The sequence below is a fragment of the Cariama cristata genome, unplaced genomic scaffold (assembly GCF_000690535.1).
Source record: "Cariama cristata isolate BGI_N322 unplaced genomic scaffold, ASM69053v1 scaffold22325, whole genome shotgun sequence".
In the NCBI taxonomy this organism is placed as follows: Eukaryota; Metazoa; Chordata; class Aves; order Cariamiformes; family Cariamidae; genus Cariama; species Cariama cristata.
This window is the reverse complement of record NW_009618468.1, coordinates 26682-40437: the sequence shown is the minus strand read 5'-3', so window position 1 is coordinate 40437 and position 13756 is coordinate 26682. Positions and strand designations below refer to the sequence as shown.

General features: G+C 44.0%; 1 protein-coding gene across 1 annotated transcript in view; it reads left to right on the top strand.

Annotated features, from left to right (window-relative positions):
* Positions 1–13756, top strand: part of ARID3B (AT rich interactive domain 3B (BRIGHT-like)) — a 29774-nt gene that overhangs the window by 704 nt on the left and 15314 nt on the right. The window contains 2 exon segments of the mRNA XM_009700880.1: positions 9314–9385; positions 10979–11051. Coding sequence (XP_009699182.1) covers positions 9314–9385; positions 10979–11051 — 145 coding nt within the window.

Sequence of the window (13756 nt, the reverse complement as noted above, 5' to 3'; positions counted from 1 at the left end):
GTTTGGAAGTGCTGTGTAAAGATTGCAAGAACCGGGCGTGTGCAGAGCAGTCCTTCCCTGGTGTACTCTTGCAGGTCTCTTCTTTCATAAAGAGTTTTCACAAGAACTTGATTTGCTTTACAGGTACAGATTTCCAGCTAATGATATAGAAACCCCAATCTGTCAGAACCTTTGTGGGGAGGTAGAGGTTTGATCTTTGGCTCGTTTGTCTTCTTGCTGCTGCTGTGCCATTCAGAATGGAACAAGCTGGTGTTATATTTATTTTTGGTGCAGACACTTGCCTGCTAATGTCTCACTCAGGTTATTTCACGTACGACATCTGTAACCCCTTTGTGTAAGATCTCTGGGATGCTGTGACTTTGGCTGGGTTTCTGGTCAGTGGTGTGGGCAGGCAGAGAAGAGTGCGTGTCCTGCCACTGATCTTGTGAGTAAGCAGAGCCACTTTATATTTCATGTGCGGGAAGGAAGGAGCTAACTTGCTACTGCTTGGTTTTGGTAGGAGGTTAATTCTGTGTTGGAATGAAGAATTACTATTCCTTGTAGATAAATGCCAGAGGATCAAGAATTCTTTTCTTCATTATAAGTGGGTATTTCAGTTACTGTAGCACTTGTGTGCTGTTCTGTTAAAGAGCTAACTTGAGCAGGCTTTCAGAGACATTTAGAGCATTTATGTGTATTGAAATTGAGCCAAAGGACTGCATGGTTTAAATAAAAAATGTTGTACTTAATTATCCATTTCTACAGATGTTAGCCTGAGTGTGAAGAGGGTTAGGTTTTGCTTCAGATAGTTCTTTGAGCTAAGAAACCTTGTATGGACAACAGAGCTTTTTTTTTTTTCTCCTTACCTCCTGTAACCCTATGAAGTAAAAGGGCTGGAGCTTTATTGTGACGGCTGGTGAACCGTAGGTGTTCGAAAGTTTGCTGTGGGTGCTCAGGGCAGACTTTCCCCTTAGCTGTTGGTTGCATGCATGAGATGATTTGTTTTATGCCATCACAGGCAGCAGTTCGAGGAGGAACTGTTAAAGCTCAGCAAACTTTATTTCTTCTCCTGTTCCATTTAGTGTGGCCTGTAGGGTCCTACCCAGCTGTCCCTGCAAAGCAGTGCCAGTTTGGTGTTTCCACACCAATGCATGTGGCAGGAACTCCTCTAAGGTGCCAGGTGAATGGCATTTGTACTATTGGTGCTATAAAGCATGCTGGCGAAGCAGCCCTCATGCATGGGATGCAGCAGGCAACCAATTGCTGCTGTGTTTTCTCTGTGCTTGCTTCTCAGAGGGCTTGAGTTGAAAAAAAGAGTTACTTAAGCTGTTATAGGGAAATGAGGTGGGTATGTCGGTCAGGGAGCAGTCACTAGAGAAATTGCTTCAGAATTTACTGGATTGGAGTGACTTTGGAGTGACTGGCAAAAACTTCCTCTTTCAGGTCTCTGGGTGGAGAATAGTAGGCAGGACTCGGGTGTTAGGGGAGTCCCTTTCTGAGAAAAACACAATAAACTTAGCATTAGTCTTTGGCTGTTTTTATTTCTAGCTTGGACTGTGCTTCTTTCCAAAACTTGCTTATCTTGTAGGAGTCCAGTGAATGTTAATGAATTAATAGGCTTGGTTCCTAAGTCATTTGCCCTGTTCTGGGAAGACAAATGACCATAAGCATGCCAGATCCGGTCTTAGCTGATGTGGAACAGCAAAAAAAAAAAAATAATACTGTTTTACAATTGGCATACTGTGCACTAATACTGATCCAGTTACTTTGGCCCATTTCAGCAATGGTCAAGTATTTTGGTAGTATGTTGCAGCTTAGTCTGATTTCAGACCAACTTATTCTGGAAGCCAAAGTGCACAAAGCTTCACCAGGAGGCAAAGCTGTAAGAAAAACTCTCTTGCTGCTGTGTTAATCTGTTTCACTGCTGGGGAGGCAGACAGTACAACAATAAAGAAAGGAATTAGAGAAATTCATAGACATGAAGTTTAGGAATGGATTATAAAGGAATATCAGGGGTGTGCTGTGCTATGACAGTTGGATGGTGGGAAAGTATGACAGGAAGCAGGCAGGTTCCCATGTTGTCCCAAAATACTGTCTCCTGGTACTGCCGTTGAAGACGGAGTAGTGGGCTGGATGGTCTGCCCCAGCGAGGGATGGCTCATATTCATAGTCATGCTGGTGAACAATGTTATTAAGGTGCTAGAGCGTGCTGAAAAGGCCATATTGAAGTGCCCAATATTAGTGATGCTGGTGCAGTATATTCACCTTGAGTAGGGTAAATATTGCAGATCAACTTGTTTGCATTCACCAGGGGAGTCTGCATACCAGGGAGTAAAAATTTAACCGCGGTATACCAGTTCAGAGCTGGTGTGCGGGGGGCTGTGTGGAGGCAGGAATAAACTGGGGAGACAGACAAGAACTGTTAGCTGGCATGACAGCAAAGGGGGAGAAATGCGTGTCCACGTAATTCTGTATGCTAAATGGTAGCACACTGCGCCAGTGCCAACCTTGCTTGAAATTTTTTATTTCAAAGGTGTACCTTAAAGATACTGCGCTTTTTTGTGTGTGTGTCTCTAAAATGGTTGTATTAGGCAGAAGAACCAGGATCAAATGCAGAAGTGTCTACATTCTCCAGTTTGTTTTTGAAACGATTCCTGAACTTGTCTTTTTTTAGCTTCTTTTGAGATGGAGGCTAATAACCAGTCAGTATACACTGCTTTCAGCTAGCTCTGCTCTGGGAGTATTTGTGGTATGCGTAATGGCTGTTGCTTGTGGAAGAGGGGGGAAAAGTCACTTCTACTTCTTCTTTCAAGTGCGGATTGTAAGTACGGATTGTTCTTCTCAAAGTGACGCCCTTGGAGAAAAATATACCTTGAAAGTGTAAGGCTAAGATTGCCTGGAAGGTATGTGGCGTGAAAATGGCAGAAAGATGGAAACTACCAGCAAGGTGAAGCCCTATTCTGTTCGATCCCGGACAGCCAAGTAAATAATTGTAGAACAAGCCGGCAGACAAAAGAGCTGGCTCAGCTTATGACACAGGGGCGGTGGGAATCCTGTCAGCACAAAACAACAAGGGAGTGGAGTTGCTTGTCGGGGAGTTGCAGTGCCGAAAGAAGAGCCGGGGGGTGTGCTCAGCTCGCTTGCTCCTCGGACTTGCTCGAATCCCCTGCAAATCTATCACTGCTCTGGCAGCCAAAGGCTCTCGCAACCATCCTCGAAAAGGGCGTTGTGGGCTGCCTGTCTTTGAAGAAAAATGAGTTTTTAATTCTGCGGGTGAAAATGTTGCTTTTAGCAGATGGTTGGGTGTGGGTGCTCATCCCGTGGGTTCTCGCATTGCTTGGCGATGTCTCTGGTTACCAGGGAGAGCCGGGTAGGAAAGGCAGGACCACAGCTACTGTCTTGCTGGTGCTCCTTGCTCCTTTTCCACTCGAGGCTGGTGCGCAGCACTACCATGAGCAGTTTTGTCAGGCTGTTACTACAGCACGCACATTAGTACGTGCATTCCTTTGTGGAATGTAAAAATAAAGCCAAGGTTTTCAGGCATCAGCTGATACTTAATACCTTCTTAAATGCAGCAAGGTAAGTCTCCATAAAGCAGCTGTCTGACTTTCAGAGAGTGGTTTGTGGTCTGGTTTTTGGGGATGTCTCGTGTTAGGTTCTCAGAAATCACCAGTCACTCCTGAAAATCCTGACCTAAACTTTTACAAAGGTCATGGTGTTTATTAAGATAAGTCAGCTTAAAATAATTACTTTGCTTTTGCTCTAGGGTCTAGGAATGAGTGGCTGAGATTCCATAACCTTAAGTATGTGCCTCAAGTGGTGTGTGTATGGAGGTATTGCTCAGGAGATACTCATTAATCCAGAGGGCGTGAAGGTCCTAGGAATAAAAAAACTGCGTTTCACATGGTACATTTTTTGCCTCCTGATTATTTCAGATATCCAGGGCCCAATTCAAGGACTGGATTTTTAGTTCCTTATGTGGGTCACTGGGTATTTTTCTTTTTATGAGGTAGTGGGAGGAGAATTCTTCATTAATAGCCGATGTTAGATATTTGGATTCTCTTTTAATGAAAACTGTTTTCTATAAGAACATATTTTAATTCTTAAATTGCCAGTTGTGGCTTCTCTTGAAATTCATGGGTTAGGTTGGTTTTGGTGAAGCCTTCATCCCTATGACAGTCTGCTTCTGCTGTAGCACCTAACTTGGTGTTCATGCTGATATGTAATAAGTGCGGCATCAATGGTTGGAGCAACAAAGTCACCTTTTTGTTTTATATACCAAATAATGTATGGGAGAAGAGAACCAAGAAACAGCTTGTGATAATGACTAGGCAGCAGCCTACAAGCAACTTGTATTAGACATCAGAGAATTCCCCCAGATCTTTATCTCACGAGGCGATTCCATAGGCTTCATCAAGGCTATGTTACTTTGCAGTGACTGTGCTATATCTGGAGACAGAGCAAAAGAGCAGAGCAAGGAGCTCATTTATATCCTGGGGAAGATATGGCTCATTTTAGGATTTGTTCAGGTGCTAAATTTATCTTTAGGAATAGTTGCACCTTGTCTCCTTCGGTGCTCATTTCTAGAAATTCTAGCTAATGCTGGAGACAGTAGGTGGAAAGAGCTTGAATGTGTTGTATTCTTGCACTTCTCTTTTTCTCACTTCAGGGTAAATCTGAGACTCTCGTGTGGCAGTGAGAATTTCTCTTCCCACAGCCATATAGCACTGAACAAATCTTCTTGTCACTTAGGTTTTAGTTAATTCCTCTGAGTATTTGTGAATAGGAGTCATTCACAAAGAGTCCAACTTTTCGTTAAGGATAAGGAAGCAGATTCCTGTTTTGCAAAGAATTGTGTTGGTGCTGCAGTCACTCGGTCATGGGAGCACATAAAAGAAACTTAATAAAAAAAGGTAATTAATCTGTTAACTTCAGTCCATTCTTTCTTTCCTTCCCCATCCTCCCTGCCATTCCTGAAATCACTAAAATGTTTTCAAAACCCGTCTTTGAAGCTTGTAGATCTTGAATTGAGCTCTGTTATTAGTAGGACTGGGAAGGGTTTATTCCAATTTCAGCAGAGCTTTACCAGGCAGCTTGTGCATGCAGTAATTATAACTTGGTTCTCCATGCTTGAGAACTTGCAGCTCAGGGCAGTAGTCCTGATCTTATCAGCATTTTGTAGTACAACAGTTTTCTTTATAATAGCATCTGTTTCACTTCCTAAGGCTTAACTCTACCCACAAAAGGAATTTCTGTGGATTCTCTGATAATCCTGAAATTGCTGCCCCTGTACCTTTTCATTGACTCAGTGCTTTCAGTTAACCCATGGGGTAGGGGAGGGGCTTTCTTTTTCACTGCTGCATTTAGCCTTGTCCCTAAGTGGATATTTCAGCAGATTCTGGCCTAAAACCTCAGTCAAATCTGCAGGTCTGCAGTAAGGAGGTACAGAGTGATTTTGTTTTTCATGCTAGAAGTTCTTTTCTCTTTTTCTTTTACATATTAAAGCTTTAGTGGGTTCTCTTCTATTCAGAGTTTGCCATTTGAATATAACTTTGTAGTCCAGTAAAACTTCATCAGGCTTTAGCTGAGCCCCTCAAACAGCTCTGTGAAACTGGGGTGGGGGAGAAAGTAATGATGTGGAAAAGGAGCATTTCCAATTTCTCATCAATGTCCCTGTTTGCACACTAACTGCAATTTGTGCAGGCAAAACTGGAGAAGGAGATGATGAGCTGCTGTTCTGTTTGCCTTAATACTTCACATTTTTTATTGAGCATGGAGTTTTGATTAGTTGTCTAGTCTCTGGGAGGGACAGACATGTGAGATGGTCGTATTTGAGAGGTAGGTGTCCTGCGTGGAGGGCTTGAGGCTGCTTGTTTGTAAAATTTTTATCCTCAAAAGAATGGGCTGGATGAAGTAGGAAAGTATTTGTCGTCATCTCTGTCTGCCTGGCAACTCAGGGTTAACTCTGGCTTTTGAATGTGGGATTGGAAACCAAAATTGCTCTGGACATCTGAGCTTCCCTCTAATAAGATATTCCAGGTGGTTAGGGAGTAATCCTAAAATAGCTCCAGATATAATTGCTTCTGAAGCCAGGCCCGCAGCCTCTCGGGGAGGGTGTGGTCCGGGGGGGCTCTGATGGCCTCCGAGGTGTCTGCAGCATGGGGCAGGCTCCCTGCCTCTGCCAGCAGCTGGTGAACGTGGCCAGTCCTTCCCAACACCTCTGCCTTCCCAACACCTCTGCCTTCCCACTGGGGCTTTGCATCAGGGGCTCAAGCACAACCAGGGCCACTTCTACCACCTTTTTCTGCAAGAAACCAGATAAATTCTTACCCGTGGTAATGCAAGAGCTCTTTGTCAAACATCAGCAAATTCCCTTGATGCAAACGGGTGGAGGGAGAGGCAGGACTCTCCCCAGAGAATGCCCTGCCTCTCTGAACAGTGTTTTTTCCTTCCTGCTACTATTGCCTGACTTAGACAAAGGTCTTTTAATGACTTGTGAGGATATATTGATTTCTCAGGTTCCTGCTGTTCATACGGAGGAGGACTTCTCAGCATAGGGTAACTTTGTTTTCCTAGGAGGAATGGAAAGGAAGGTTGATAGTAAAGCTCCTGCTGAGCTCTCTTGCTCTGCAAAATGTAGTTTATTCTGCATATGCAGCAGCTCTTGCTTCAGTAGCTTTGTGGGGCTCTGTACTGATTTACCTGTTCCAGTTGTGCTCAAGTTGCTGTTCTGACCGCTGCCAATATTTGATATCTTTGGTTGTAGCCTTGGCACGGACCCAAAGGTTTTGGTGAGCAGAATAGTCCCTCAAGATCAAAGCTGAGGCCTGGGAAAGTGCCTGTCGGTGCTTGTACTCTGTTCTCTGAATAAATAAGGCTTTATTCCCTGGCTGCTGAGCTGACATTTCATGCCTGAGACTTTGCTAACTCCGCTACCCAAAACAAACCTGTGCTCTGTCCTCATGTCTCCGCAGCCCAAGTGTTGTTTCAGCGCACCCTTGCTGATTTACACCACGGCGGCTGCTGCTTGCATCGAGGTGGATGAGAAGCACTCTCCTTATCTCTTCTGATAACTTAACATGGGGAGTGGTAACTGGCTTTAAACCTTTCCAGCTACTGCAGGAGGAAATGCTAATGCTGTCCACTGTCTCTCACCTCAGATCACTCCGTGTCATGCCAGGTGATATCCATCTCTGCCAATTTTCTGGACATATGGCAAAACACTGAAAGCTCCAGCTACCTGTAAGCTCCTTTTCACTAGCAAGGTGTGGGGGAGCATTACTTCTGTGCTTTCGAGCATCTCGGGATGTAGGTACAGGAAGTAGGATGTATATATTCTGCTTATTCTCTATATCAAACCTTAATCTTGTCATTCTTTTCTAATTATCCTTGTTCTTCAAATAAAACAAGTAAAATAACTTCTAAAGAGTCTTTAATCTCATGGAAAGCTTGGTTCCTGGAAATTTTACCAAGTTCAAACCCAATGACAGTAGGGAATTGTCTCGTTTAAGCCCTCTTCTTTTTCCTGTCCCTGTCCTCAAATGTAGCGGAATAAGCTCTCAGCATGACCAGAGTTCCTGATGAAAGCAAGTGTTTTGCTTCTTGGAGCACCCAGTTTGACACCACAAGCAGTTTTGCCTTCTGGATTTATAACCAAATAAAAACTTGGGAAGAAAGCAGCTCAGCCCTCTACAAATCATTTTGCCTTGGAGTGTATAAAGTTGAGGATGGGAAATATCTGCTGCCTGCTGAAGAGACTCTTTTATTCTGACTGTTCACAGAGGTTTGTTGATCTGAGTTAACCATCAGTGGGGTTTTAGGAGCAGCTGGATGTTACCATAATTAGCAAAAAACCTATGTTTTTAATCTCTGCTAGCAAAGGACACCCAGATAAATCCTCCAGTGAACAAAACTGGTCTTCAGATCTCTTCATAGAGAGGGCTGGGAATTGATCTGCTGTAATAAACAGCTGACATAACAGAAGTGGCAATAATCCCCCATTAAATATCTTTCAGTTGATGGGACTCACTGGATAATTGACTTTCCAGCAGGATTTTAATTACTGGCTCAAACTAAATCAGTGGGCATTAGGGCAGCTCACTGCAGTGTTTTTTAAAGGGGGAAATGTAGCTTTGCCTGGCCTTGACAAGAGCTATTCATCTTTCTAATTCAATGTATGTGTCACAACCAGATGACTCCAAGATTTCAGATATTGGACCACCTCTCTGATTCACATGTTTCTCTCTTTTTTTTTTTTTTTTGTACTGAAACCTCTTGCTATCTTCAGTGCTTTTCTATCTGTGTTAGGATGCTGTGTGTTTATCAGGACAGGGTAGTCAAAGCTACCTTGCCAGGTGGATTTGGCTGTTCCTGAGTGGCTCTGGAGCACTTGCTATACCAGAGCTTTATGAAGTTTATGGCTTAAAGATGCTTGTACATATTTCAAGATCATTCTTCTGGTCTTGGTCCTGCTGTACAGCCAGAGGCTGCCCTTGCTGGTTTCCAGCGCTGGTGATCATTTCAGGATGATGATTTACCAAGTAGAATAGGCCTAACTAGAGTAATCCTTTTAATGCCTAAGAAGAATGAACCTTAATCCAGCAAAGCTGAGCTTTCCATTTCTGTGGGGAAAATCCACATCCAGCAGCTTCAAGGAGTAAGGGTCCTGGGTTGGCAAGAAGCTTTCCAGTGGGATTATTTCCCTCTTTCTTTGACATACTCTGGTTTTGATTTTGTAGGCACGCAGGGGGAGGACAGAAGGGCATTTCCAAGGGTGTTTGGTGTCACCTGGCGAACAGAAAGGAAGGATGCCTGGGTAACCCCTGCATCTTTCCCTGGGGGCTCTGGGATGTGCACTTGGTAAAAAGATGGACGTGGGGAGCAAAAGCAGCACCTCTCTGTTTAGGTGTTGGACCTCATTACAGGAAAGCACCTGCTACAGGGTGGGTTAGCATACTTCTGTTTAGTAGATGAAGGCAGCTGTCGAAGGTGTTGAAAGACTTTTCTCTAGAATGGTTTCCCTGGCATCAAGACAACTTTTTTGAGATATGCTTCTGTGGAAAAAATCTTAGAGCTGAAAAACTTTCCCTTCCTTCAGTAGTTGCCTGGAAGGTGAAATGCCACTTCCCCTTCTTGGGCTGAATGTCAGAGATTCCAGGAAAGCGTGCTGTGACAAATACACAGATGTCCACCATCTCTATAGTCGTCTTGGTCTAAGCCAGCAGCTGCTTTTGCACATGTTTGTGCCTGAAAATGCACATTTGCAAGCTTTCTGGAATTGTCCACAAAGCCTCTCCCTGGTGATCCTTTCACCCTTTCATTTCTCTCTCCCTAGAATGGCAACGTGACCTGGAGCGATGAAGGTGATGGATGCCGAGGAAGAGAAATTTCCCGAGACTTTGCCAAGGTCAGTCTGATCATGGGGATTTTGGGGAAGGGGTAACTTCGGGGAATTCTTCCTCTAATCTGTGACAGGAGGTGACTACAGAGCCCTCATTATTCCTCTATAGTAAATTTGTAAGAAAATTGCTTTGTCCTGCAGTCCTCTGCCCACAAACCTCCTATTTTGTTGGGCTATTTTGTTGCCTTTGGTCACTGGAACATGGTTTGAACTAAGACTTAATAACTAGACTTTTGATATTTAAAAGTTAATACTTTCTGCAGCTGGGAGAAGAGTATTTTGTTTCTTGAACCTGATTAGCACTGTGGTCATGGATTTGAATGTGGCAGCTGTGTGTCACATCAGCCAGAGGAATTCATTTTAAACTAAGCTGGCTCTTTCTGAAAGGGTGCAGCTAATTGCTCTGCAAATACACTGGTGGGTTTTCTTCCCAGAGCTCAGTGTGTGAGAAAGCACAGAGCTTCACAGGAAATGAGCCCAAAAAGCCCTTCTTTTGGACTAGATGAATACCAAGTAGCTAGCAGCACCTACGGGGAGGCTGAAATACATATTTCCCAGTGAATCTTTGCTTTTCCGTTGAGCTGCTCCACAAGAGTAGCTACAACCAGCAAAAGTTTCCCTGGAGTGATGCAGATTCTTCCTCAATGCAAACAAGAGAAGGAATTGAATTCTTCATGTACAGAGTTGTCTTCTGTCTTGTTCTATATCCTCCTGTATCTTAGTGAGAGACTGGCTTCATCCCTTTCAGCCTGTCACTTTGTGGCCTCACAGCATTCTTTATAGGTGAAAATTAGATTTTTCTGTTCAAGAGGTAGTTGTAAGATGACACTCACACCTGTCCTTTCTGAAAAATCAGTGGATAATGCTAGCATACAGTGCCTCTCCTTTGTAATAAGCTGCCTATGGAACTTTATTTTAAATGCTTGGGGCTTTAAGCCTTTTGGTAAAATGATTTCTGCAGCAAATTGGTTCCAGGTTGGTTTCTGATATTTTTGAAGGCTTTTTGGCTTATTTTAGAGGAGCCTTTCCTGCCAGCCATTAGTAGTTACAGGAAAGCTCTATCCTTTCATCTCCTCCTTCAAGGGACTTGGAGTTTGTCACTTAGGTGACAATCCCTGAAGGAGGGAATCATGAGGCTAGGAGAAACTGCAGAGAAGTTTACCTCCCTGGTGCCTCAAAGGTACGGACCGCTAATCTGCCCTGAACCACTGTCGCCTTCCTTTTGGTTGTCTCATGTTTCTTTCCAGCTTGTCTTAATAGTTTCTCTCCCCTTTGCTTTCAGGTGATTTCAAACCCTGCCCCATAGCAGTGCTGTTAACTGACTTGAATTCTGTTCCCTTCACTGTGCCAGTCTCTAGTGTGCCTGGATGAGTTATGGAGGGGCTGAGCAAGGGAAGCTGTAATGAGGGTCCTCAAACTCTCACTGCAGCTTTGTTCACCAAATTACTCGGGAACTCTTCCTTTTTTTGCCTCTTTGCCTGTGGCTGCCTTTCACCCCTCCAGTACAAACACCAGATCACCCATTGAAGAACACTAATATTACTACTTTATCTTCTGTTTCATTATGGATTGTGCCTTCACTTTTATTTTTTCCCCCAGCTCTATGAACTGGATAGTGACCCTGAACGGAAAGAGTTCCTGGATGACCTCTTCATCTTTATGCAGAAGAGGGGTGAGTGAGCATTTGTTTGAACTCGATAGGGTGAAATGGGGCAGAGGGGTGCTGCTGCTGCTTGGATTCTTCCCTCCTGATTTTGAAAGAGCAGATCCAGCCCTTGAACTTGCAGATCAGGTGGAAGAGCAGTGGTAAGACTTGAGATATTTGCCTTCGGAGATAAGGAGCGCAGTAGGAAAGAACTCTTCTGGCCTCTAACTTATTTTCACAGACACTGTTTCTTTACTCTCCTACCTAATACTGATACTGTCCGTGCACTGAGGAGCCCAAAAAGCCTGGTTCCCCAAGGATTTTTGAAACAAGGCTGAGTATCACTGGCGATTCTCTGGTCTCCCCTTCAAGTGGCATGATCACACATCTTCTCATGTTTGATTTCAATGGCATGTCAAAGCTGAGTGTGAATGCCTTCACAGTCTGCATAGAGTAGTGGCATGCAATCTGGGGACTGGGAAAATAGACACCAAGCTACATTTTCCTGTAGATTCACAATGTGTCAGCTTTCCGTTTAGTAATTTTGTGTAAGTGAGTGCAGAAGCGCAGTTTCTCACATTCCTGCCAGTGGTGTCAGCTACTTGCCATCTCTCCTCGCTACAGGAGCGGTGATGCATGTGTGAAGTAGCTCAGCTGGGATGTCGCAAAAGTCCCTTTCTGTCCCCTAGTTATCAAAATTCAGTTCCCTCATTGCAAACTATTCTTAATAAAAATGTACATATATGTGGTATTTTATAAAACATACATCTCTCAATGTTTGTGGTAAATCCTTTGTGGTGTGCTCTTCCTTTACCCCTCCAAGCATGCTGGGCCAGACAGACTCTTCCAACAAAGATGCTTCTGACAAAAAGTGTTAAATTGGAACCAAGGAAAATGTCTATAGTACAAAGTCTGCTGAAGGTAGATGTGAAGAGCAGACCTATAAAAAGGACCCTTTGCTCCCTTGTGGCATAATGTTGGTCCTGGACCAAACAAGCCAAGTGGTTCTTATTTGGAAGAGGGCTGCTTTAGTGTCAGCAGCAATATTGTGCCCTTAGAGCCTAATAAAGCATAAAGATGCGATATCAGTCTCATCTATTTGAAAATTATCTGTTTGCTGGGTTGGAGCTAGAGTCTTATTTCCAGTTGTCTTTTGAACCCTGCATCTTCAGATGCATCCCCCTCTGTGGATGACTAGATCACAAGCAGAGGAAAGGCTATCCAAAATGCAGCTATTGCAATTGCTCTTCGTATCTGTGTCTGTTTTTCCTGGCATGGCTAGAGCTGACAGCTGACCTGTGTGAATTTTCACTCTCCAGCAGTTTGAGGTTATGCTTCCAAGTCGGTTAAAAATTAGAGCCAGGTTTTGCTGATGCTTTTGGCTTTCGTGTGCAGAGGCATAACCAGGCTTAATTAGTTTACTTGCAAATGTTAACCTGAGCTCACATATTAATGTAAGGGCTGGGATGACTGACAAACAAGACAATAATTTGAAAGGTGTGATTGGCAGCAATAGAAACCTCCAGATACCTAGAGAGAAATCTGCTTAATACTTCAGTATCTCCTTCTTATTACCTTTTAATTATTTATAATTGACAGGTTCCTGGTGTAGGGGCTGAGCTGGTCACCAGCTGGTTGCTGTAGGAGTTTAGCTTTTAATCATCTAGGCATTTCCAAGTGTATTTGTTTTCTGGAGACTCCCTTGTTTTCTTGCTTGCTGGAAGGCTGAAAATGAAAGATAAGAGCCCAGCACCTATGGGGGAGAGATGCTGTGAACTGACAGCCCTCTGCCAGAGGGGTTGGAAATTTTTGGCCCTGCTCTGGGGAACTGGCTAGATCGCAGGGTATGAGGCAGTTGTGAGCTTGCTTTCTATTTTGGCACCCCCAAAAGAAAAAGGCAGAAGGACTCTGGGGAGCTAAGTTTCTTCAGGTTGATAGGGAACTGAACAGCATAGGTTGAGCTGTGGGAGGCAGCTTCTCTTCTATCATTAATCTGAGCTGCCGTGTCTCACTGCAAAGGAAATCTTTGGACTTGTCAGGAGCTGCACTGTCCACTTTCCCATGCCTGCTCTCCCCAGTGTTACCTACAGCAGGGCTTTGCTTTTCTGGTGGAGCAGCTGGACTTGCCCACTGTGTCCTGTTCTGGGATCTTAGGAAATCTAGGAGCTTCTACAGCAAAGTTGTTATAGGATACCATTCAGTCTTTCATTTCTCCTCCCCTTGCCTTATGTGCCAAACAAGGCTGAACAGCTGCCTTGTTCTGAAAGAGTCCCCCAAAGATGGATACAGCCCAGGCCTCATTGCACCTGAGAGCAAAGTGCTGTGTTTCTTAGCTAGTATGTGTGAAGAGCTGGTTAATTTGCACCTTGTGTCTGAAGGGAATGGAAAGTAGCTCTGCTAATAAACATTGCTGGTGTAAAGATGGGGATTTTGCTGTTGTCCAGGAGGAGCCAGAGAAGTGCTGGCCCTTGTTTGGGGCTGCAGTATTTGGGGCACAGATTGCTAACTGATGCTGAACTAAAAAAAGCCTGATGTGAAAGATAAATGACAGATTTCACAGGAGCTACTGAGTGGTTGGAGGGATGAAAAGATTTGTTTGTTGGTGCTGCTGTTAGGAATGTACCTAGAAACGTGAAGCCATGAAAGAGGCTTAATGCAGATCAAATGTGCAGGTCTCATCTGCCTCTGAGCACAGCAGGTTGTTGCTGAATGACCACAGCTGCAAGTGATAA